Genomic DNA, 27,001 nt, shown 5'->3' on the forward strand with positions numbered 1-27,001 from the left:
GAAGGTACAGTACTGTATGTGTGTTTGCGTCTATAAATATACATTGCAATCTTAGCATTGTGAATTTCATATGTATCATATTTGCCCCCAAATTGAGCACTGCTTCTGTTTTTACTCAGATGCCACTTCTGTCCTTATAGAGAGAGTGGGAAGAGGTTTTTTTTAAACATCTGCAGCTCAAACTCCCCTTAAACAAACTAAGTAAATAAATAAATAAGAGCAGGAGGTTGGACAAAAAGATCTCCAAGGTCCCTTCCAACTCTGTTATTCTGAAACGAAGCCTTAAGAATTTGTTTCATGTGTGATGTTGTACACTTTGTGCCATCAGAAACCAGCAGTTTGAGTGACTGGTTTGTTGGAGCCATGTAGGATCCATGGATGGCTGATTCCTGCCATACAAACAAGCTTGGCTTTGCCTCAACTGGAATGATTTTGTTCTCAAGACATTGATATCAAGTATTTCATCCATTCTATACACATAATGTAGTTTGCCAAATTATTCAGAGTGAGGAAAAGACTGCCTCTTCACCACCATTCCAGTTCCAAATCTCAGCTTCGCTAAGAAAAAACACTTGGTATTATATTATATTATATTATATTATATTATATTATATTATATTATGCATCTGAGATGACTTTTGTTGCTATTTCTTCTCCTCATGGAACATTTGGAATTGGACCCCTGGAAGAAATTTCAACCCCGCAATTCTTACTTGTGCTCACTCCTTATAATACTTCAGACCTAGAATACAACCACCATAACTAGAAGGAAAAGGCTACAAGTTTGAGGCATGGTGTGAGATTTTAAGCAAGGGATCCGTTCTTCCAGCCTCTGCTTTCCCCACTCCATTCCTCTAACGTGATGGAGCACTGACCTACTTAACTGTATTGTTAAGTATGACTGAGATTGCATGGGATGTACTTTCAGCACTTTGAAAGCCATACATAAATACAATGCATTATTATTTATTATTCATAAGCCCTTGTTGGAAAAAGAGGGATAGTGAAGTGGCTTTTAACTGCTACCTTTCCCAGGACTGGAAAAAGTTAGACAAGAGACAGGATCTCCAACTCTTCATCCATCTACCTCCAGATCACCCTGGGTCTTTCATAATTGGCATAAAGCAGGCATGTCCAAAGTGCGGCCCGGGGGCCAAATGTGGCCCTTTTTCAAATTTCAAGCGGCCCGCAGCTTCTTCTCCCCACTGGAGTTATTTGTTTAGTCTTTCATAAAATACCATATTTTTCGAAGTATAAAGATGCATCTTTTTCCCCTCAAAAAAGAGGCTAAAAATCTGTGTGCATCTTATACACTGAATTCAGCATTTTTTGCCTCCCAAAACTCTGCCCCCTTCACCAAAATGGCTGCGCATAGCCTTTAGGAGGTTTTCAGAGTGCTCCTGGGGGCTGTGGAGGGCATAAATGAGCAAAAAATGGGCCATTTTTTTGCTCAACTTTGCCCCCACCCTAGCCCCCAGGAGCACTCTAGAAGCCTCTTAAAGGCTATTCATGCCCTTTAAAAAAAAAGGCCCATTTTCGTGAAAAATGGGCCATTTTTGGGAAAGTGCAAAAACTTTTTTTTTAATTTGCCTCTTCAAAATCTTGGTGCATCTTATACTCCGAAAAAATACGGTAGTCAATTCGCATTTAATGTTAAGGGTTCAAAGAATGTCAGGCTGAATGATCGGCCCCACACATTTTCACCTCACCAAATCTGGCCCTCCTTGCAAAAAGTTTGGACACCCCTGGCATAAAGTGTATCATCAGACAATTCTGCTCGTCTGTCCCATTTCCAAGCCCAGAAGGCAAATCGCATCCCTGTCCCAAGCAGAGTCACAGGTATTGCTTGTCATTGCATCTGACTTTAATTGAGAATCAGTATTAGCCAGAAACTGACATTTAAAAGGCTCTTACTGGCTTAGGTGGTGGCCCTAACAGAAGTTATATAACCAAAATCAAAACAAAGTGCATAGAATAAACAGTCACCAAAAGGAGGACATGAAGGGTTGAGGGAAGAGCTTGTGACCTAGCAGGACACAAACCCAGGCTTTTTATAGGAAGGGAAGAGTCAGAGCTAGGAAAGGTTTCTTAGTCCCGTTTTGGGAGGCAGAACATTGAGTCTACCACACACAAGATCTTAGCTGGAGATCACATTTAGGAGAGAAGGTTCCAATAGTGCCTTGTCCAAAATCCCTGCAATGCACCTCCTATTGGCAGGAAGTGTCCTCTTGTGTCCTATGTGTCACTGCCCTGCAAGATTAGTTGTGTCCAGCTGGCCGTCTTAGCAGAGGTGCAGGAGGTGGGAACAGGAGGAAGAGGGTATTGCTCAGTGTCTGGAGTGGGTCCAGATTGATTTGGTGAATCATGCCAACTCAGCAGACGGGGGTTCAGGCACATGCGGAGAATGTGGATGGCAGGAGTTCTTGCATGCATATTGTAGCCTTTGTGTCCAGCCCTATGAAAAGGTTGTGGAAGCCTGTAGGTTTGTAATGGCACATAACTCAGGTGTTTCCCAAGATAGGAAAATACCTTGCAAGCCAAAGGAAGAAAAGATGGATATGCCTCTATCTCGGATTGCATGTTATTAACCTTTGTGCACACACATGTGCATTCTAAATGTGTAATGTACATGCATGCACAACAAGGATGACATGCAGGCACATAAACTATAAGTGGAGGGAATGGTGATACAGTATTTGACAGTGCCAAGAAAAATGCAGGTCCACACTGCTAGTGTAGGAAGAAGTGTGCATGCTGCAGGAGAATGTGTGGGCCGATACAATCTGCCCAAGCAGGGCATCCCTCATTTTCTGCCTCCAGGAAAACTGGAAGGAGAGAGGTATGATAAATCAATAAAGAGAAACAATCCTGTCATTGAACACTCTCTCTTTCGTGACGCAGCAAGCCTTCCATGGACCCACCTATGCAACTTGCCTTCAAATCCTTCCATGGAGTGTATACTGTATGCATGTGTGTGCATGCGCATGCGTGAATGTGTGTGAGATGCTTACACTACATGATTAGCAGGGCATGTTACCACTTTCAGAGCCTGCTGCTAGGACCAGATCAATGACACCTGTTCTCCTCAACTGGGTAAAAGACGCCAAGCTTACATGACCAAGCAGCACTGGCATGTCTTCTGCTTGCGTCTGTTCTGCTCCTGCTCTTGACCCTCCTCCTGGTGTGATGCTGCAGGTTGGAAGTGGCATGAGGCAGGATTGCCATCGGTGGTGATGTAAATTGGAGCCTCCTGGACTGAGGCACCCTGGTGCTTTAGGTTCCCACTCTTGGACTGCTGCTGATCTCCTAGAGAAATGTCCTGGGGCGTTAGTGCGGTTTTCAGCTCATTCAACAAAGGTTGTTGCTCAGCAGCAATATTTTCTTGGATGTCAGTGGTCTCTGCTTCTGAAGCCAAATTAGAATCTCCATCTTCTTTCAATTCCCGATTCTCTGAATTTACAGTTGCATCCAGAAGGGGTTGAGCAGAATCTTGGTTCACAGTCGACAAAGCATCAATAACAGTCGTCTCTTGTAGTATTGGACCCTGGCCTTTGTTAGGGGTTGGAGTTTGATCCAACAGCGTGGGCATCTTTTCCACAAGAAATGGAGATGTCTTTCCTGGAAGAGTCTCTTCTGTTTCTTTAAGGGAAGAGGTTTGGTCCTGCAGAGAGACTGACATATGCTCCACTACTGTTGGCTGAGCTTGGTCTTTAAGTGATTGTTCTGGAAGACAGGAAGGGGTCTGATTTTGAAGTGGTGAATGATCGGTTAGAGATCCTGTCACCTCCTTGACATCCAGAAATGGGGGTTTCTGGTCCTTGAGGGCAAGTGGAATTTGGTCTGGCCCAGCTGTTGGTGTCTCCTTCTTTTCATTCTCAGATAATGGGATCTGGCCTGAAGGAAATTTATCACCCTCAGAAAGACGCAGTGTTTGAGTTTCTGTAACCGTTGGCATTTGGACTTGCAAAGGTACTGGAGCTTCTTCCAAGGAAGAATTATTGGCTTCTTCAAGGGGAATGTTTTGATCAGATAGAGAAGAGAGTTGATTAATAACAGAAGGGGCAATATCTGGAAGGGGACCTTTCATCTCCAACACAGATTGTTCTTGATCCAGAACAGTTGGCAAGATGTGGGGTGATCTCTGCCCTTCATGTAATGGAACCTTTTCTGGCAGAGATGTGAGCTGGTTTGGCGAGGTAGGCAGTATTTGATCTACTACAGAATCACTACATTCTTGAAGAGCTGTTGAGACCTGGTCCAGATTTTTTCCATTACCTTCACGTATGGATGATGAGGTCTGGTCAGGTAAGAAGCCTTTACCTTCTTGAAGAGTAGTATCATCTTGTAATGAGAATGCTCTCTGTTCTGGAGAAGAAAAATGATCCTGCAAAGATGATGGATTTGAAGCTATAAAGGATTCTGGCAATGGAGATGTGGTTTGACCTAGAAGAGAATCCTTATTTTCTTGCAATGAAACAGACTGGCCCAAAGGGAGTGATGGACTCTGATTTGGTAATAATGACTGTTCTGACTCCAGGAATGGAATTTCAGTTTCCTGAAAAGATAATGGATTCTGTTCTGGAAGAGATACTTTACTATCTGACAGAGAAGGGATCTGATCTGATGAAGATGAAGTCATTACTGGATCTAGCTTAGCTTCTTCCAAAGGGTTCGGAATTGTTGTTTCTTGACCAGGAGCCATCTGGTTTGAAACAGATTGTTTGGTCTCTTTCCCCTCTTCTGCTCCTCCCAGCATTATTGTGTCTGATCCATGGCATTCTTGCATCTCTTCCTTCTGTGTATGATTTGCCTGGTTTCCTGCTGCTTCTTCTGTAGCAACATCACAGATTGCCAGGTTTCTGGCAGGCTCTGCCTCTTCTGCATTTTCTTCTGGTAATTCTTTTTGCCCCATTTCCATCAGAACTGCCTCTTTGACCAACAAGCCTATCTCCTGTTCACTATTTTCTTGCTTCCTGGGGGAATCAAGACAGTTAGCACTGTCCTGCAGAAGGTTGGAAGGGTTTTGTTCATCACAGGATGTTGGAGACGCTCCCTCTGGGCCATCACGGCTACCAGGATCACAGTCCAGGTGGTTTTCAGTAGCACAGCCAGTCTTCTTTTGATCTACCACATTGCAAAGACTACCTGAAGTACTCCATTCTTCACAGTCATTTCCTATGTTATCATGGTCTCCCAACTCATCCTCTTTTCTAATGAAGTTCTGTGTCTGCCCAACAGCATCCATGCTTCCCACTTCCTGCCCCAAATGATCTCTGATGACCATCTTTTCCACTGCCAGCTTTCTTTGGTGAGCAGTAGGGGCTTCACTAGTATCCAAATTCTTCAAAGTGGGAGCAGCCTCGATTTTCCCTTGATGAGGCTGAAAGTCCCCACCTTCTGTAGTCACAGGGTTTTCTTTGAATCCTGTTTTTTCAGAGCTGCATTCATTTCCAGAAATACCTTTGGAGAACAAAAGGAAATGTCAGATATTCTGGCCCTGATCCATATTCTCTTTTTAAATATCTCCAATAACATAGAAGCCAACCTTCCACAATTAGGTGTCCTCCATATGCATGAGAACTACAAGTTTTAGAATTCTTAGAATTGATTTATGTTCACTGAACACATCTGACTTTGGAAAATACAGTACAGATAATGGTTTGCTGTATTATGGCTTTCTTGACCTCCACCTGCCTCCAAAACCTGGATTTTATAGGTTATGAGAGTGATAGCTTCTTGACAAAAGTGTACCTCTCAGTCTGACATGGAAAAGGAGATTCATATTCATCTTGTCTACCTCTCTGCTGATGCCCAATCTTTTGTCCCTAGTTTGGACATGGTACTTTATTTCATTCTTCGACAAAGTGACTAAATGAGTGGACCAGCAAAATGCTGGTGGACATAGTATACTTGGATTTCCATAAGCTTTTGATAAAGTAGACCACAACCTATTTCTTGGTAAGCTAAAAAAATGTGACATAGACATTACCACCAGATGGATTTGTAACTGGGTGACAAACTACACTGAACATGTAGTCTTTAATGGAAGTACATCTACTTGGAGAGATGTAAGCAGTGGATAGCCCAAGTCTCTGTTTTAGCCCTCCTTGAGGACCTGGAGCTTAACCAGGATCGCTTGTGATACTGCCATTGAGAACCCTTTCTTTTAACTAAGACTTTTAACTCTCTCAAGATCAAGCTGATAATCCACACAGTTATATAATGGATGACAGTCTTCCATAAGGGTATAAAATGATCTTGCAGGATCAGGGAGGCTAGGGTATAACCCAAAGATTGACATTTACACCATGATCTGGCTTATCTTCCTATCTTGATTTATATCTGGCAGTTATGCCCTTTCTATTTATTTCAGTGCAGCTTGCATCTTCCCTAAGGGATTGTGCATTGATGGGAGGGGATAATGCAATTTAGAATTTCTTCTTCAGGCACCCCACTACATACCAGATGAAGCAATCTTTGACTCAGCCCCTTAATCCCTATTTCCAAATTCATGGCATAGTTTGCTGCATTCGCTTAGATCTACCGGTATCTCCCCATTTTTGTCTGATCTCTATTTCTCCTACATACACGTCCAACTCTGCAAGTAACCTCCTGGGTAGGGATCTGTCTGCTAGAAGAAGAAGCCAAGAAGCTCCATTAAGTGCAGATGCACCGATGACACTGAGGAAAGTGCACAATAACTTTATCTTCCCAGCTCCACTTTCATGTGATGGTGTTCACATTTAAAAGTTTCAGATAACCCTTCTCACAGATGTCCCTACCACCAAAGAATGCTTACAGCTTCCATATTGTAGAAGCTACAGTGCCCATCTATAATGACACACACACACACACAGCCATGTTTTGCAGCACAGAGGGAGACAGGCTGAAACTTAAAGCTTCATTTTAAAAGCTCTCTAAAAGCTCCCTCTGAGAAAACGACATTGTTCCTTAGCCCTCTGGGCAAGTAGGAAGAGAAGGGGGAGAGAAAGGAGGGCAGAAAGAGCAGGGAGGGGAGAATAGCATAAAATCAGAAACGTTTTTGGCTAGGTTTCGCCCAGAATAGCCACAGTCTATATGTCACCCTTGAAGAGTATTCCAGAGGGCAAGCAAACTTCAGCAGAACATAACATATATAGCAATAGCAATTAGACTTATATACCACTTCATAGTGCTTTACGGCCCTCTCTCTAAGCCTTTTACAGAGTCAACATATTCCCCCCCCACACCCATAATCTCAGTCCTTATTTTACCGACATTGGATGGATGGAATGCTGAGCCAACCTCAAGCCAGTGAGACTTGAACTGCCAAATTTCAGGCACCTGGCAGGTAGCAGAAATAGCCTGCAGTACTGCATTCTAACCACTGCGCCACTATGCCACCCCCCCCCACACACACACCTTTCTCTCTCCCTCTCTGAGAAGGGAAAATATTCAGCCTAATATTTCCTATATATACCATTTACACTAATACAAAATCCTCACAGCACATCCAAGAAATCTGTAGAACAATCTCCATGGATAGTTACTGTGGGACTGAGTCAAAGGCATATTTGGGAAAGGCAATTTGTTCCTTCTGTCTTTAGGGGAAAAAAAACCTTTTACTATTTAATAAGGACATTTAAAAATATCTCCATTATCCATTATAGGAGCTATTAAAGCTGTTTGTGGTACAAAATAGTGCTTGTGTGTATATGGAGAGCGTTAGCTCAAATCAGCTGCTAATCAGAGATAAGATCTTTCTGACAGAAATTGGGGCTGGGTTGGGGTGGAAAGATCAGGGCTTTGGCAGAAGGGGGAGGCCTTATGGGGGAGGAGCTATCTAGACAGGTCAAGGACGATGTGATTCTTATGAGGCCAACAAACTAGAAGTTCCCCATGCAGCAGATTTTACAAACAGTATAGGATAAACCAGCATTTCATGAAATTGGCCTTACCATAATTTTGCATGAAGCTAAAGTGCATCTAATACACACTGGATCCTCCCCAAGTGTTAGTATTTTAGTGGTCAACAAGTCTATGTTTCAGAGATGATTTTCTCAGCAAGAAAAGCTCCTGAGAACCACAGGATTTCATTCGTCATGAACTCTCAGCAAAACAAAGTAATTTTCACCATTCCCACTGCATACCCAGATACCTCTTCTAAAACCAGAATGAACCTTCAAAAGTCTTGACCCCCAAAAAGGAGAAATCCACTTACAGCGGAAATCAAGGTATTTTTGCGATGGCAAATTTTCTACCACTCTATTTCAAAGTCCATTTTTGTGAGAAATCATGTGACAGATGTAAACCTGCTCAGCAGTTTTGCTGATTGTCCTTTGGACTGTGGATTTTCATTTTTATCACCACCCAAGGATCTGGCTTGATCCCTTACCTAATGGCAGACCTTGCCAAAGGGTAATACCCACCATCTCCTGACATATCTCCATTCTCCAGTTCTTCTTTGGCTGCTGCCTCCATGGGCTTTTGAAGAGAACCAGAAGCCAACTCAAGTTTGGTCTCGGTAGTATTTCCCTCTGTAAAGAAAGCATTACTTTCAGTTAGCTTAACCAGGTCCTTTTGCAGAGGAAGAATGCTGGAGCCAAAAGATGTTTTTTGTAACTCAAAAGGTAAAACCTGGTGATAACGCAATCTAGGCCTTTTGGTACCCTTGCTAAGATTGAAAGTTAAAAGTCAAGGAAAACTAATTAGTCTCAAACTCGGATTTAACAAGATTTACTGAGATGAAAGTTATAAGAATTTCAGTAACTGAACTATTTCCAATTTAGAACCAATTTACCCTCCACTAGAGCAGCAGTTCTCAGCCGTATAGCAACTTTAAGATGCCTGGACTTCAGTTTCCAGAATTCCCCAGCCAAAAATGCTTTAAGTTGCTAAGGTGTAAGTAACACTACATTACAGACAATATTTCCTTAAATTCTTTTTTAAAACTTTCTTGTGAACTAATGTATGGGTTGTTCTTTTAGATGACAATAGATAAGCTTGCAGGTGACTGTTTAAAGAAATCATCCCCCTGTGAGCTAATCAACCTTATGGATAACTTTGCAATTAATAGTTTGCTCTTTAGTTAATTCATCATTTTGATATTTTAGCTGGGTGAAAGAGATTAAAAACTTAGAAATTTAGGTCAGAGACCAGAACATTTTGTGGTCAGATGAGATATAACACTACATTTGCTTGGGCAAGGTACTTTTTATACTGATCCATAAGTATGAGAGGAGGATTAGCTCTGCAACTACTAGACAATTCTAAAGAGGATATAAATCATCAAGTGTGTCTCACTTAAACAAATGCAGCCCAAATTCCATGAAATTACCACTAGTTATCTCTTCCACTAATTAGTCTATAAATAGTCTTATTTATTTTAATGCAACTACATAAAAGAATATCCAGGTTGATTGTGCCCAGTGTAACAAAGTACTCCAGGCAATCTGCATTTTACCAAATAGAAAATTACTCACTTTTTGGAGAAGAGGAAGATGTCCCATCAATCTGAAAACCAAAGATTTTTTTTTGATAAGGTGATAATTAAGGAGATTTTACATAAATAAGCTAAATGCACTTTATCTATATTTAACTTGATCATTGTCAGAGGAAACATTGTCAGCGTGATGAATAAGAATACAATCATTTTCCTTTTCAAGGTTAAACTTCTGTTGGGAGGGGTATGAATGACGGACATTTGCCAGATTGCATCAGAAGTTTTGTCATTACCCGGATACCATTTGTGCAACATCCAGAGCAGTTTTGTAATTCTTTAAAACAATGGGCTAGTTACTTGACCTAAGAGGTTGTGAATCAGATTCATCCCTCATGCTACTCTAGAGTGCCCAAGTCTCATGTACCAAATGTGCTCTCCAAAACCTGCAAATCACACTCCAGACACTACTAAAACTGTTTTATTGTATGATTTTTTTAACATAACAGAGAGTGAAATTATATTAATTATATTTAAAGCTTAAATTAAATTAAATCAAAAATAGTTTTCGCTTTTCAAAATATAGCTCCCGACAGTACTTAAAATTCAGATTTGCCCCCTATCTGGAAATGATTGTACAAATACAGATAGTTTAATTTTGTCTTAGCATATTCTAGCTGTAACATGATGTAGCTACATTCATACAAAACTGTAAATTGGAATTCTGCATAATCTTGGCTTATTATTCATGAAAAATGTGATAGAACATTTTGTTCAAATGCTCCTGCTGAGGCCTATTTCCACTAGAAAAACTTCACCATCAGCATGGATTGCTGGTCCCAAAGACAAAAACCATAGTCCAATTTCAAAGCTTGTCTGTCTGTCTAGTTTTTTTTTCCTGGTGAATACCTTGCTTCTGATACCCTTTTTGAAATAGCAGAAGAATGAAAAGAGAGTCCTCTTGAGCTGAACAGTGCAATCAAAAGCTTCAAATAAGATTTTTAAAAGGGAGCATAACAACAGTGAAATGAGATACATTTATCTAATAATATAGAAAGCAAAACATGGTCAACCCTTCTTAGCGCTTGGAAGGGGAAAAATCAGTAAAATACAAGACTGTAGGATCAATTGAGAATTGTCGTAAAAAACAGCACATGGAAGAAAGACATGCCAAATGATTTTGGCATCTCTATTAAGACAACTGCACTGATGTAGCCATATTAGTCACGAGGAGTTGGATAAATCTTTATTTCAAAGGCAGCTTCATTTTTTGGCTACAATGACTTCAAATGTGAATTAAAACTTTCTACTGGACAACAGTTTCTGGAAGTCACCATCACAAGCTTGTAAATCTTTTGAGGCTGCAAAGGAAGACTCTTAATCTGCTTATATCTATAGTGACACAAGCCACAACTGTATGATTAGATATTTACAATGTTCCACTGGTACTAGCTGCTGTTGCCATGTTGCAACTATCTTCTAGGCCTTGCACTAATTAGAAGTTAGTGTCAGAATCTCCCACTCCAAGAAGAATTGGCCAATCTCTTCAGAGAACTTCAGTTTCATGAGGTGATGGGGACTAAAGCCAGAAAACACTATTTATGAATCTTATAACTGATAATAATTGATGCTTATTCACTGGAACAGACTCCTATTAGAAGCGAAGCTGGTTCCTTGAGAATGGCCTTGCCCATACTTGCAACCAATACTCCCTTTAAAGAATGGCAGATGGATATTTCGAAGTTTGGCATATGGCAAGAGGAAAAAACAAGAATTAGATATAAACTACTGCAAGATGTTAAGAAAAGAAGGGAGTTGGATTTACCAGATTTAAAACTGTATTTCAATGCTTGTTATTTGGTCTGGCTAAAGGAATAGGTGAACCTCCAGAATAAGTGGCTACTTGATTTAGAAAGTCATGAATTAAGATTTGGATGGCATTGTTATGTATGGTATGACAAGGTCAAAGTAAATGTTGATTTTAACAATCACTTTGCTAGATGTGCCATTCTAAGAGTTTGGAACAAATATAAAATAAGGTTTTCTATGAAGATATCCCTCTGGGTGTCTCCCCAGAAAGCTTTTTTAGAAAAGAAATGGTGGCAAAGCTGGACTGGTAGGCTTATGGTAAAATAATAACTTAATAATAATTTTGGTGATCAAGTCTAAGAGCTAGAATCAGAAGGACATGTCTACCACTGGTTTTCAAGTCTGCAACTGAAAGAAAGATATAAATTAGACAAAAAGAACTATGGGTTTGATTCTGTTAACAATGAATTGTAAATCCTACTATGGGGTAGTGGTGAAATATTATTGCTAAGGTCTACAAAATGTTATTGAATTTGAATTTGGAAAGTGAATTTGTAAAGCATTGTATGATTCAGTGGCCAAGGAACTTTGGATACAACGTAAAGCTTGAACAATGGAAGAATATGTGGACAAAAGGTTTAAAATTTACATTAAATTACAATTTAAAAGAATTTTTTTATAAGATGATATATCGTTGGTATTTAACATCAATCAGATAAGTTATGAAGAATGTACTGTATAAAGGAATTTCAAATGAATGTTGGAAATCCAAATGTAAAGGGATTTTTTATCATTTATAGTTGACATGTGATAAAATGAAGAAATATTGGAGTAGGATTCATATTCTAATACAGAAGTTTCTCAAAGTGAATATAAAGATAAAACCAGAAATGTTTTCCTTGGGTTTAATAGAAAAAGACTTGGAAAAATATTTGAAACTTTGATGTTATATACGTTGACGGTAACAGGATTATTTTATGGACCAAAATGGAAGAACACTTTAATCCCTACAATGGATAAATGGTTGCAAAAGCTAATGGGGTTAGAACAGAGCACTAAATTGACTGCTTTGATAAAAGAAAAAACACACAAGTACTTTTGTTTCTATTTGGAAACTGCTTCTGGACTTTGTGCTTGAAGTGCAAAAAAAAATGAAACTTTGATTTTGGGTTTACTGATTAGATAAATCTGTTGTTATAGAAATGGCTAGTTTATACCATTATGTAAAAGTAAAAAGCTGGGTTTCAATGTTATTTCTTATTCTACTGCACAAAAAGAGTTGGAAGTCAATGCCTTTTCTTTCTTTTTCACTGCTTTTCTACACTTTGTGTTTCCTTTTCCCTCCCCTATTTTTCCTATTTGCTTTTGTATGTTTTTATTTTATGTTATAAAGTAATAAAAAGAATTGATGATGCCAATAGGTTTATACCAAAAGAGAGGGAGAGAGAATGGCCTTCTGAAGATAGTGATACACTTCCAGAGAATCTTTAGGGAATACTATATGCCATCTGGAACATTGTTTTATTAGTCAGCTGTTTAACCTGACTTGTCTTTTTGTTTGATTTATTAAAATGCATTGCATCTTTCACCATGGGTGTTTTACTCTGTTTCTCTTTTGTCATACGCTGCTGTGAAGCTACAAGATGTGGCAGCATACAAATTAATAATAAGTACCTTCACAATGCCATCCAATTGCTTCACATCCTTCAAAGACTGCTGCTGCTGTCCTTGGGGAAGATCCATATTATCTAGGTCCTGCATTTGAGACTGAAGACTTCAGAGAAAGAAAGAATGAGATATTAGAGAAAACTCACACCATACTGAGATCCAAGTTCTACATCAAAGATGGAGAACCTGGGATTCTCTAGATTGGGGTTTCTCAACCTTGGCAACTTTAAGACGTGTGAACTTCAATTCCCAGAATTTTCCAGCCACCATATACATATACTGCCTGGGGAATTGTGGCAGCTGCGCACACCTCAAATTTGCCAAAGTTGAGAAAACTGTTGTGGATACTGCTACATACCCAGCATTCCCAGGCTGCAAGACCATTGGGAAGTGAATTCAACAGCATCTAAAGGGCATGCCTTTTTCCATTCCTGTTAGCAAAGAGAAGACTCTTTTAGCAGGAAATTCATGGACTTGGGCACCATACGTGCTTTGAGATCGTCTAGAGCAGATTACTATAAATGTTCACATCAAATGTTTTTGATGTGTTCCTAAAATACATTTGAGCCAAATTAGAACAGGTATTTAAGATGGTTTCTGAAAAACAGGCAACAGTAAGCTTGACACTGTGAGGAAGCCAGAAGGATCACTTTCTTATAATTTGCATTTCTCCACAAAGTGAAAGAATGATTTGATCTGCAAACCTCAACCACATGAATTTTTAGAGAGGAGATTCTAGCTGTAGAATAAAAGCACCTGGAGAACCTGTGGCCCTTTAGATGTTACCGAAGTCGGAATTCCCAGATTTAGAAGACCAGACATTCATCACCATATAGAATTTTAAAGATTGTAGTACTAAACAAGCTGGCTTTTGACACAAACATCTGCAAGCTGCTGAGACAGCTACGGAGTGGATGTAATTTATTACTTCAATATAGATGACTACTCCATTAATTATTATTTATTGATTTGGTATTTTCGTTTTATTTTATACTCTTATTCTATTTGTAATCTCCACTGGAAAGCTTCTTGGCTACATAGAGGGGGGGAAATGTTAAAATAAATGTGTCTCATTGGTTAAATAGATTTCAAGTCCCTTTCCCTTTGAGAAACAATTCACCCAGCTGTCCTTTATACTGTGAGTTGAATACTACTTACTTTCTTGGGCAATTGTTGAGTAGCTTTTTAAGGTGTGTGCAGATGAGATAACTGCTACATTTACAATGGGATTTATGTATGTTCCCTTATGGCTTCCCACCCACCCCTCAAAAGGTAGGATTTATATGGTTCCAGTATCTTTGTGATTCAGCCATGCAGTTTTCTTGGCAATGGCCCAGAAGTGGCTTTCTTCCAAGATGGTTTTCCAACTTCCTAATCTAGTCTAGTCTAATCTAGTCTAGTCCACTCTTGGCATTACCTGGTGGTCTCCCATCCAAATATTAACAAGAATCAATGCTTCTTAGCTTTTTCAGGTCAGCCATGGATGCTTGGTGGTTATCTTTGCATTGTCTCCGGACGGATGCTGAATCATCACTCATTTGAGCATTTCCATCCTCCTTTTCTCCAGTCCCCTGAGGCCAGATAGTGGTTTTAAATTTCTTGTGTGTTGGTACCTCCCACTCCATACACACTTTTAGTTCAGTTTTGTTTTTAGGCTCTTCCGGAAAGAAGGAGGAGGAAGACACCAAGTCCCAGCTAAGCAGTACTCTCTGTTATCCCCAGAGTACCTCTATGTCATCATCAGTCTCTATTTGCAGCTCTATCCAGAATCACAAATGACTGCAAATGTGGGTCTTTATTTATAAACCAACACCAGAAGTAAAATCTCTGCCCTGGGTGGCTTACACTTGAAAATGTGATGCAGGAAAACAAAAGGGGGAGGGGAATGAAATGGAAACAAGTTCAGGCAATTAATGAAGTCAGGAGAAGATGATAAGCTCCATTCAGTCATTTATACTTCATGGAGAAAAGCATCCCAAATTCAAAACTGGGCAGAACATTTATTACAGAGAAAAGTGGGCAAGCTTTTGACTTCTTTACAGCTCTTTATTAGGCTGGCAGATACCAAAGATACCAGTTAAGGAAAACAGCAAATGCAGAGTTCTGGAGAAATCAAAGTGTGATTTGGCTACTCTATGATTCTGACCCTGGGGATTGTGGGAAATTCTTCACAAACTGGGGAGGAAACAAGAAGGGTGGGTGGGTGGAACGTTTTGGATAGCAAGCATCGAGGGTACTGGAAAACCAAAGGCAGCTGTTTGTTGAGAGGGCAGGAGACCCGGAGGCAGCTGTGGAAGAAAAGCCACAGACAATCTAAGCAGCAACTGAGGCTGGCTTTTCCTCAGCTGCTACATCCCAAAGGTATTGCAGACGGAGGAAACCCCCTTAAAGCAGCAAATGGTTGTCTTTGCATGATGTGTCCCTTACACTTCTCTTGAAACTATCATTCTGCTTTACGAAATGATGGTTCCTTTGGCTGATTGAAATTATGAGAGGTGTCATCCTTTCCAGTTACTGTATTCCCAAAGCACTACACCCCACCATCTCTTAGGACACACCCACCTGGACAGATCTTGTTCTAAGTCTTGGACGCGAGACTCTGCCTCCCAAAGAGAAGACCTGTGATCCTTGTCATCAGCAGGCATGGATGCTCCCTCCATCAACCACCGTTCGCGCAGGGATTTCCTCTTAGGCAGAGACAGAGATTGCATTTAGGGTCTGCTTCATACTGGACATGCACGTGGGTCAACAGAATGCATCAAGGCAAATGAGTTCCAGTCTGAAGCCCATGCATATGGACACATACATGTATCTACTATCCTATGCTTGTTCAGCCACACCCATATATATGGTCCTATACAAATGACATTTCATGTGAAGCTCTACGGCTTGACAGCGGATGTTGGACACACCCACCAGTGCAGATACTCAGCTCCATAATGCACACATTCTTTCCCTTTCCCTCCCCCTCTCTCTCCCCACCAACCACACACATATAAGATTTTTCTGGGGAGAAACTGGAGCTAGCTCTTGGAGGAGAGATAGGTTATAAAACTAACAAATAAACTGGCTCAAGGCAAAGCATCAGAAGACTGCCGAACAAAAATGAATACAGTGCAAACCCAACCAGCCTTCTGGAATTGCCTATATGGACCTAGCCCCCAAAAGTCGGTATTACCCACAGCAGGGCGCATCACAGCCTCTTCCTTCCCCTCAGTTTTTTTGGGGGGAGGGATCAGCTGTAGCTTACTAGTATCTTCTTTCTCCCTTCAATGCCGCCCTCCCCGCCCATCTTTTGGCTTCTGATCCCCGCACAGCCACCTCCACCTCTCGGTGGTCCATCCATTCCTGTATCCTTTTCGTGGGTGTTACCTTGAGGCGTTGGACTCTCAGTCTCTCTTCCTCCAGTTCCCGCCGGGTGGCTAGGATGCGCTCTTGCAGCCTCCGCCGCTCCTGCAGCAAAGCAAAAAGACAGGGGTGGGTGGGCGGAGAGAGGCAAGATGAGGCGAGGCAGGAGCCGCCCTGCAAAAGGGCGGACAAAGGGCCCGCCGCGGAGGGGGGCAGGGCGGGACCGAGCCCACGTGGGCGACCGGCAGACCCGGCTGCTGGTTTGCCTGACCGATCACGCCGCCGTGGATTAATCCCAGCAGAATCAGCCTCGCTTAAAACGAGACTTTTCCCATTTATCTCCCCGGCGCCTTTTCTCCCCCTGCACTTGACTGAGGTCTCGCCTGCAGCGCTTGATCGATTCCTTCCGTCTTCCCCCGGCTGGTTCGGGGACTCCCGCTCTCCACAGGTTTCCCAAACTGCCCAGCCGCCCAATTCGCGCACCCCGAAAAACTCTGAAGCGCTTGCCCGGTGAAAGCATCAAGGGGAGCGGGGGAGAGTGCCGCACCCCCTCGCCCTACCAGCGGCAACTTTGATTTCGTTTTCTCAGAAACCTCAAACGCCTTGGGAGCAGAGAGAGAGAGACTTTGGATAGAAAGCTAAGAAAGCAGCTTTGATGCCAACAAATGTATTAGCATAGATTTCTTATGAAGGATCTTTTGGGTGTCGTCTTCTTTTTCTTCTTCTATGCACTTAAGAAATTAGTAATGAGTGATTTGTACACAATTTAACTAAATACATATTCTGGTTTACAATATTAGTAATAAAACAATATCAAATTTGGAACTACCGGCAGAAAACAATGTAACATAAATCAAAATATTTACAATTTTCAGAATTAAAATTTAAAATGACAAAGTAATGTCGCATGTTAAAGTACTGTATCTTCATACAGCTACTGGATGATCAACTTTTCCAGGTAACAGGAAATATTTTTTAACCTAGTTGGGAGTGAGGGAATCCTTGGGAAGTCTATTTCAGGGCTAGGATGCAGCTACCCAGAAATCCCTTTCCTGCTCTCCCAACTAAGGCAATATTTGTGCCACACATAAGGCCAGACAGTCAAATTAAAAGTGAGCATCTTTAATATCCATATTCCATACATACATACATAGATAAAGGTAAAGGTTCCTCTTGCACATATGTGCTAGTCATTTCTGACTCTAGGGGGCAGTGCTCATCTCCATTTCAAAGCCGAAGAGCCAGCGCTGTCTGAAGATGTCTCCATGATCATGTGGCTGGCATGACTAAACACCGAAGGTGCACAGAAAGGTGGTTCCTATTTTTCTACTTGCATTTTTTACATGCTTTCGAACTGCTAGGTTGGCAGAAGCTAGGACAAGTAACAGGAGCTCACTCTGTTACGCAGCACTAGGGATTCGAACTGCCGACCTTTCTGATCGACAAGCTCAGCATCTTAGCCACTGAGTCACCACATCCCATGATAGATAGATAGATAGATAGATATTATTATTATTATTATTATTATTATTATTATTATTATTATTATTATTATTAATTTGACTTCTTAGTCGCCCCCTCTCCCCCAAGGGACTCGGGGCGACGTACACCAGCAGCGGTCACAACGATACAATATGGAGGAGGTGGAGCAATAAATAAATAAATTACAATAATTTAAAACAATTAAAAACCCCAATGATAGTTAAAGTTAAAAATTAAGATTAAAAATTAAAAATGCCCAAGAGGTGGAGAAGCTCTAAATTAAGCCAGGCCGGCTAATCGGAACAGGTGGGTCTTAAGCTTCATGCGGAAGGAGCGGAGGTCAGTTGTTGTCCTAATGTCTGGGGGGAGGTCATTCCAAAGGGTAGGGCCCATCACAGAGAAGGCCCTACTCCTGGGTGCCACCCTCTGACACTCTCTGGAGGACGGCACCCGGAGAAGTCCCTCTCTGTGCGAGCGAATAGGTCGCAGGGATGTGTGGGGCAGAACGCGATCCCGCAGGTAACTAGGCCCTGTGCCATGGAGCGCTTTAAAGATGGTAACTAACACCTTGAAGCGCACCCGGTAGGCCACAGGAAGCCAGTGCAGCTCGCGCAGGAGAGGTGTTATATGGGAGAACCTCGTTCTCCCCATAATTGCCCGCGCAGCTGCATTCTGGACCAACTGTAATCTCCGGGCGCACCTCAAGGGGAGCCCCATGTAGAGAGCATTGCAGTAGTCCAGGCGGGACGTCACCAGCGCATGAGTGACTGTGCGCAGGGCATCCCGGTCCAAAAGGGGTCGCAATTGGCACACCAGGCGAACCTGGTGGAACGCCCCCCTCGCCACGGCTGCCACATGATCATCCATAGCCAGCCGGGCATCTAGGAGGATGCCCAAATTGCGCACCCGTTTCACCGGGGCTAATTGCTCGTCCCCGATGGCCAGAGATGGGATGTACTGGTTGAACCGGGAAGCCGGAAGCCACAGCCACTCTGTCTTGGAGGGGTTGAGCTTGAGCCTGTTGTCCCCCATCCAGACCCGCACGGCTTCCAGACACCGGGACATCACTTCGACGGCCTCGTTGGGGTGGTTTGGGGTGGAAATGTACAGTTGCGTGTCGTCAGCGTACAGATGGTATCCCACCCCAAAACCACGGATGATCTCGCCCAGCGGCTTCATATATGTGTTGAACAGGAGAGGCGAGAGGACCGACCCCTGTGGGACCCCACAAGTGAGGGGCCTCGGGGTCGACCTCTGCTCCCCTGCCAGCACGCATTGCATCTGGCCAGAGAGGTAGGAGCGGAACCACTGCAGCACGGTGCCTCCTACCCCCAACCCCTCCAGACGGCGCAATAGGATACCATGGTCGATGGTATCGAAAGCCGCCGAGAGGTCTAATAGGACAAGGACAGAGGAGCAACCCCTATCCTTTGCCCTCCAGAGATCATCCACCAACGCGACCAAGGCCGTCTCCGTGCTGTGTCCGGAGATGATAGATAGATAGATAGATAGATAGATAGATAGATAGATAGATAGATAGATAGATAGATAGATAGATAGATAGATGATAGATAGATGATAGATAGATAGATGATAGATAGATAGATAGATAGATAGATAGATAGATAGATAGATAGATGATAGATAGATGATAGATAGATAGATAGATAGATAGATAGATAGATAGATGATAGATAGATAGATAGATAGATAGATAGATAGATAGATAGATACACACACACACACACATACATACATACATACATACATACATACATATTCCATACATGGCTTTAAACAAAAACATAGATTACCATGTTTTCAGATCCCAGAGCAGCCATTACTTAGAGATAATAGAAACCAGACTTCATAAGCAAGGCTCAAGAAACAATTCAAATTTTAGTTTCTGTTAACACAAAATGCTGTGTGTTTCAGACTCAGATGGTAGAGGAAGACTGAATAAGAATCAGGCACTCTATGTGACCTCCATTAACAATAAGAAACTTTACTATGAACTACTGTACTTATAGCTCCTAAATATTTCTCCTATACGTCTGAATATGTACATTTTATTTTTTCAGACAATGCCAACAAGCTAATAATATTTTGGAACCTTTTGCAACTTGGACTGATCCATTTAGATCTATATTTTTGAAATCTTGTTAAAGCTTCCTTTTATTCAAACAGATCAGACTCCCTGGTGATTCACTCCATTCATATGAACAGGAAAGCGAAAGCAGACAGGCACCATTCCTGGAGTTTTGTTTTAATTGTTGGAATAACGATTCTATAACAGGAAGCAAAGAGTCGGAGGTGGGGTTGTTAATAGAGACTCCGTCAAGAGGAGATGGTTATTTCCCTGCAAGTTATGATCGAAGGGTATTGTATGATGGGTGTCTGTCTGGAGCACCTAACTATTGAGGATGGTGCTCTTTTTCCCCCACTAGCAATGACTTTCTAGGAAATGAAGGATCCTCCCTCTTTTGCTACCTGAGATCAGTTACCTAATGTCATAGATTTAATGTGGAACTGTGGGTATACAGAAATCCCCACTTTGGATAAGAAGGAAAATAAAACGCCTGCCTGCCACATTGGATTTGGAGAGCAGAAAACAGACAGATCTGATCCCCAATGAACAAGCTAACAGGGCTTCTCGAAATTGCATCAGGTCACTGAGAAAATGCTCTTTTAATAAGAACTTGATCAGGAGGAGACTTGTCTATGATCCCTCATCACATATGCAGAAAAAAGGTGGTGTGTTTAGTTTGCCTTGGGCTGCCCTTCTTGCTAACAAGTGAAATGGGATTCTTATCTGCATTGGTGTTGGATAAATGAAAATAAAAACTGGTGTTGACTTTAGTTTAATTGGTGCCAGTGAGTACCAGGAAATTTTCTATTTGGGCATGTATCTTCTAGTGTCTCTGCTTTCTGTGTGCAAAAGAGTACTTGCTGCTTATGAAGTCTGTGTGGGTACCAGACACCTTGCTGCAGACATATGGCCATTGATGTGTCTGTTACTGATTGCATACTGTAGGTTCCTGTGTCTCTAAAGTGCACAGGCTGTTTCACAGCTTCTTTTCGCCTGCTGCACTCTGCTCTGTCCAGATCTGGAAAATCAGTCCAGATTTGATCCCTGCATAGAAGCATTTACTAAAACAATTCATATAACAATAAATATTTGCTACACTCTCTGGAATGCAGCATTCATGTCAAGCTCACTATTAGGATGTGTGTGTGTGTGTGACTCCACACAAAGGTAGTTGGGCTGCAGCTCAGGAAACAACCTGAACTCAAACTCTGCCTCTCCAAGTCTGGGCAAGGCTCCAAAGTTCTCTCTCCTTCTGTTTGGTTCACGTTGAAGCTATTGTCTGGTGAATTATTCATTTCTTTGAAGAGAGGATAAGCCAAAGAAAGAGACTCAGGTTACCCCAGGTTTCCCATGGAGCAAGGCAAACAGCCCATATTTAGCACAAACCCAAAGCCATTGGGCATAAAGTCAAAGACTGTAAGTGGAGAACAGCTGGCACCTAGGTCCCTTCTACTTGGGACATTCCTGTCATTTATTTTAGCCATTCCTTGGACAAATCAGTAAGAGTCTGGCAACTTTTCCCATCAAAAATAAGATTTAATGAAATCTGGAGAGCAGCCATTATTCTCAAGAGGAATATCCCTTCTGCCTCTCCCCATGGAAGTAGAATCTCAGAAATTTCATCCCCAGCAAGGCAACTTTTTAATGAACGGAAGGAATTATAATGGTTGCTTCAATTTCTTCAGTTTGTAAACAGACACTGGCACAGTGAGAATTGTAGTTAATGCACAATTTCAGTAACCTTTAAATTAATCCAGCCGCACTGTTATTGTTGTCCTTTTAATCTAAGACAGAAATTAGGCCTACAAATGGCACTATAGTTTGCTTAATCATAGTTTTCTGATCAATCCGGAATTTGATGAATTCATAAAATATATTAAGCCACAATACATTTTACAAAATGTGGCTGGGTATGTGATCTATTTGTGTCCATTTTGCCTCATTGCACCACCCACCCCTCAAAAAAAACCATTAAAAATGGTTCTTAACTTCAAAGAGTTCCCCACTAAGCCATTTTGATGGGGAAAAAAATATCCAGTTTCTTTCCCCTTGCTTATAATGAAACACCTTCAGTTAGATACCAGAAACCTTGGTAATGGTTTACACCAAAGTCCTCTGTTCCAGCGGGAACAGAGATTCAATCTGGTTGGTCAGAGGGTCTGACAGCTCCCTATAAAAGGGCTGCTGTCAGACTGAACCTTCGCTGGATTGTACATAGTTAGCTTGTGCTAATAAAGAGCTGTTTGTTACTCTGAAGCCTGAGTGTGCCTTCATTCACCCGATCCAACACCTTCATTCTGCTTTCTGTGGTCCAAAAAGATCCTTCTTTCTTGTTTTATCTGTGTTAAATTAGAAACTGTAGGCTCCCCTTTGTAAATGCTGTTGTCAGGCCTGGAAGCCATCTTTTGCATGGGTCATCAGGCCTGCCATATTTAATGCTGTGGGAAATTGGGAGGGGGGATTATATGGAGTGTGAGAGTTATAGTCAAAATAACATTCCTTTCTCAGACAGTCAAGGATGTCTTGCCCTGCACCTGGAGTGGTGTGACTGGGAGGCATCTCCAGTTGGGATGGTGCCTGATTGGGCAATGTGATGGACATGCGGGTGCTGGGTAGGTGCTTGGACTTTTTTGGGGGGGTGGAAAACCTGGAAGCTTTCAGATTCCGGTTTTCCCAGATGTGCCAAGACGTCATTTCTAATAAAATGGAACTTTGAGGAAACTCAAGCCTCAGAGTCTTCTTTCATTGGGGGTGTTACTTGGAACCCTGACAGCTGTTTTGTACTCAGGAAAGCACCACGTCACATGAATAAAAAAAGAAGCATTGATGGCAATATTATTATTATAATACTGCTCCTCCCTTTTATAATTTTATTGAACTAGGAAAAAATTAGGAAGCATCCGGTGGCATAGCTTTGGATGCTTGGCCAGAAAACAAAAAGAAATAAATGTTGGCTCTGTGTCTCACAACAGCGATATTGAGGAGCATAGAAGTTATCTATTACTAAAGAATACAGCAAACTTTGGGAGGCGGGAGAGGGAACACCTGTTGTACCATAAATCTAGAAAAAGTCTGGTTGAGTAAAAGCAGTACTGTAAGTGACTAGTTCATGCAGATTTTTTTTGGTTACTTTTCTATAGTACATTGAATACAAAAATTGGTTAATTTCTTTTAGCTTCCTTCCCCTCCCACTGATCATTACAGCCAGTGGGAAAACATCTACCAATTGCTCACCTTAATGTGGGATGGAGTGAGGAAGATGCGAGTTTTAACAGAAAGTTTATCCATTTGCCAAAGCTTGTTCTGGATTTTTTAATATATAGATGCATTCAAAGGGAGGCCAACTATTACCTGGATGTGGATTTAGCATTCTTCTAGAATAACTCTGTTTTAGGATAGCACTAAAAGGAGACATGCTATTCTAGCAAAAGACTAAATAGATTCTACCATCTGAAAGTTGGCTCCTTTTGAACATAGGATTAAAATGATTCCACAAGTAGCCCAACAACCAACAACCAACAGGAATGGGGAGACTTGTGCAATGATGCACCTGAGAGACAGGTGTTCCTCTCCTTCCCTAATGTGCAGTCCTACCCCATACTCAGTTGCTGCTCATGCTAATCCAGATTTCCAGGTTGCAGATTGACTTGAAGAACCTGGTATGAAAGAACAAAACTGCAGGTAGTCCTCGATTACAAGCATAATTGAGCCTAAAATTTCTGTTGCTAGGCGAGACATTTGTTAAGTGAGTTTTGCTCCATTTTACTACTTTTGTTGCCACAGTTGTTAAATGAATCCCAGCAGTTTTTAGGTGAGTAACATGGTTGTTAAGTGAATCTGGCTTCCCCCATTAGCTTTGCTTGTCAGAATGTCACTAAAGGCGATTACGGTTGGGACCCTGCAACCGTTATAAATACGAGTCAGTTGCCAAGCGTCTGAATTTTGATCATGTGACCATAAGGATGCTGCAGTGGTCATAAGTGTGAAGAATGGTCATAGGTTACTTTTTTCAGTGCCTTTGTAACTTCAAATGGTCACTAAATGAACTGTTGTTAAGTCAAGGACTACCTGTATTCTGTTGTCATAAGGCAGAGGTGTCAAACATCTGGTCCACAGGCTGATTGCGTCACGCGCTTGCCATACCCACCCGCTGTTTAGCAAAGGGGAGGGGGAGTTGTGTTATGTCACATGATAAGGTGACGTCGCAGGTTTGACAGCCCCGTCATAAGGGACCTAGAAGATGTGGAGAAGCGGAGACCAGCCCACACCAGGTTCAATTGATCAAGGGAATTAGAGGTTATCTGACTGACAATGATCACATGGCTGGTGAAGCACATTAGATACCCCTGATAAAACTACTGCAACTTGCTACTTGTTTAAAGAGAGAAAATACTGTAATACTGTAATAGCTAAGGACAACTTTCAGCTACCCCAGATATGGGTTGGGGATGAGAAAGAACATGGCAGGGGGAAAAACAACAACAGTGAAATGGTTAAGTGCAAGTGGAAAACTGCCATCCAATCAGCAGACATTGCTAGAATCACATGCCATCAACGTTTTCTCCCTCTGCTCCTGCAGGATTCTTATCTTTCCTTTGTTATTCAATGGGAGATTACATATCTGGCAACACTCACAGGGTGAATGGCATGATGGCCTTAGTGAGCCTCTCAAGAGAGTTGATATGTATCATAAACCAGCCTTTAACTTATGTCTCTTCCAAACTAAAACTACATAATATGAAATTCTGAGCTGCAGGAGCATAGCAGAAGTTGCATGAGCTTGAGATTCATGCCCCATCTTTCTATGGCCAAGCTGGACCCACAAGAGCCACACACAAATGAATCAAGTTACCATGTCTACAGCAGGGGTGAAATGCTCTGAAGTCTACTACGGGTTTGCTTTGCGTAAAAAGTGCTTTAAAAAGTAAAAAAAAACTTCCGACAATCATCTGTGCCGTGCTATCGTGAGAACTTTTTTTTTATTTTTTAAAGCATTTTTTTTTACTACCGGTTCTCCCAAACTGGTAGTAAAAAAATGTTTTAAAAAGTTTTCTAAAAGTTGCGATGATCAGCTGTTGTGACAATCAGCTGCGCCACGCGATTTCTAGCCAATATAAATCGCGCAGCACAGCTGATTGTTGCATAGCTGACTACCTGTTTGGGCAAACCAGTAGCACTTTTAAACTACCAGTTCTGGTGAACTGGCCCAAACCTGTAGCATTTCACCCCTGGTCTACAGGCTCCATGCTTTGAAAATAGTGATCTGACCAAGTGGGACTGCCAATCCACGCTTCTTCCTAGCTCCCATTTTGGGATGGTGGGTGAGAAGGGATTCCTGCAGCAGAATGTTGATTGAAAATGTGGAGCCCCTTCCTTGCATACATGCCACAGGAGAGAATGGGAAAGCACACTTACCGTAATAGCATGCAGCCGCTGTGCAAATAAGGAGCCTTCTGCCATTTTCCTTCTGAAAGAGAAAAAGAGCCTTTGGGACACTGGTTGCCACTACTCACCATCTCACCCTCTTTCCTCCCCAACTCCCATCTCAGGTTCTTACATGCTTTATTCCCTGCACTCTGGTAGACCCTTCTCTCCCTCTCTTCTGCTCCCAACAGCTGGTCATTGTCTTTTAATGGCTTTCAGTAGCAAGGTATGTAGGGCAATTGGTGTACAGACAGATTCCTCTCTTCTAATTTCTTCTATCACCTGACCCACCACTGTGTTCCTTTTTCAATGGAGAAGCAGCATCATTCCTATATAGAAGGCATCCCAACACGGCTGAGCTCAAAGAGGTAAAATATGAATGTCGATTTTTAAAGAGAAAGAGAAAGCACATTCCCAAAGGTGTGTACTCATAGTTATCTCATATGTGTACCACATTGGCAGATAATAAAGGCTCCACCAGTAGTGAAACTGCCAATCATGTGCTGAGGATGCTGCATGAATCATCCTTCTGCTGGTCTTGAAGCATCCCTTTTCAGACCACTATTGTCACATATAAAAACACTCCAGTGCAAAACTCTGCATATTCTACAAACATGGTAAACTAGAAGTGGGAAGCGCACATTTTATGTGGCATACACAATCCTCAGCTCAGAATGCCTCCTCCCTGAGAGTGCACTGACAAATTACAGGAATATGATTTTCAGTAATTATTCTGTAAAATTATCTATCTATCTGTCTGTCTGTCTGCCTGCCTGCCTGCCTGCCTGCCTGCCTGCCTGCCTGCCTGCCTGCCTGCCTGCCTGCCTGCCTGCCTACCTACCTACCTATGGTATCTATCTATGGTATCCATCCATCCAGTTTCTGTGCCATGTCCCATTATTCCTTTTTAATGTCAGCTTCACCAATGCAATTCCACATTTTATCACCACTAAAATGCCTGCTCATGGATAGATGATAAGAGGGAAGAATTTGCATTTCTAATGGTATGATCATCTGTGTTTATCTAATAGTGTTTTGTAATTATACAAATATATTGAAGACTGAAACCTTTTGTGTGGAAAAAAATGGTATTAGGGCACAGTGCCCAATTCTACAATACAGTGTGAGCTATCTACCATATACATTTGGTGCAGAACTATTAGAACCAACCATTGAAACCCCACCATGCGTGTCAGCGCCAGAAAGTAGAACATTACTAGCGAGGCATGTAGGAGGAAATGAAGCAAGATAGCAATGGGTAGCATATAGCATTAGGTATATTTCAATTGGGTGGCACAGGAAGTGTGAAAGGTATTTTCAACTTTCATGTTTGCAAATCTTTCCTGTTTTAGGACCTCCTATGAATGTTTTATTTTTATGTCTCACTTGATCTCCCTCCCTCCCCCTCCCCCACCCCAGGACGAAAGGATCCAGACAAAAGTGGAAAGGATAGATGAAGAGGCCTAAAGAGCCCCAGAAGCTACTGAGTCATGTAGGAGTGGGTAACTCAAGATAATCATAGAATCATAGAGCTAGCTCAGAAATCTTCTAGCCCAATCCTCTGCTTAAAGCAGGACTCTTATACCATCTTAGTCAAATGGAATTAACTGAACATTTCATATGTCAGTTTTATCAACACACGATCAGTTTATCTCAGCCTCCAGATTTTTGGAAACACAACTTCCCTTCTGCCTCTCTGAATACTGACAGACCTCCTTCTACCATAAAACCAGGGCAGGCTGAAGATGATGGAAATGAGTGTT

The 27,001-nt window shown here is 41.8% G+C and overlaps 1 protein-coding gene across 3 annotated transcripts in view; it reads right to left on the bottom strand.

Moving 5' to 3' along the window:
- Positions 1–1,796: 1,796 nt before the first annotated feature.
- Positions 1,797–27,001, bottom strand: part of PALM3 (paralemmin 3) — a 48,955-nt gene continuing 23,750 nt past the window's right edge. For 2 of the 3 annotated variants that reach the window (XM_081937152.1, XM_081937153.1), the window contains exons 2-8: positions 25,230–25,281; positions 16,268–16,348; positions 15,458–15,582; positions 12,902–13,001; positions 9,462–9,492; positions 8,409–8,516; positions 1,797–5,460 (exon numbers count right to left, since the gene is read on the bottom strand). In XM_081937152.1, the coding sequence (XP_081793278.1) occupies positions 3,110–5,460; positions 8,409–8,516; positions 9,462–9,492; positions 12,902–13,001; positions 15,458–15,582; positions 16,268–16,348; positions 25,230–25,281 (2,848 nt within the window). In that variant the 3' untranslated portion in view covers positions 1,797–3,109. Of the gene's footprint in view, positions 5,461–8,408; positions 8,517–9,461; positions 9,493–12,901; positions 13,002–15,457; positions 15,583–16,267; positions 16,349–25,229; positions 25,282–25,371; positions 26,000–27,001 lie in introns of those variants that run through there. The other variant, XM_081937154.1, reaches the window with a different exon arrangement.

The sequence above is a fragment of the Natrix helvetica genome (assembly GCF_964273705.1).
Source record: "Natrix helvetica genome assembly, chromosome: 1".
Taxonomy (NCBI): domain Eukaryota; kingdom Metazoa; phylum Chordata; class Lepidosauria; order Squamata; family Natricidae; genus Natrix; species Natrix helvetica.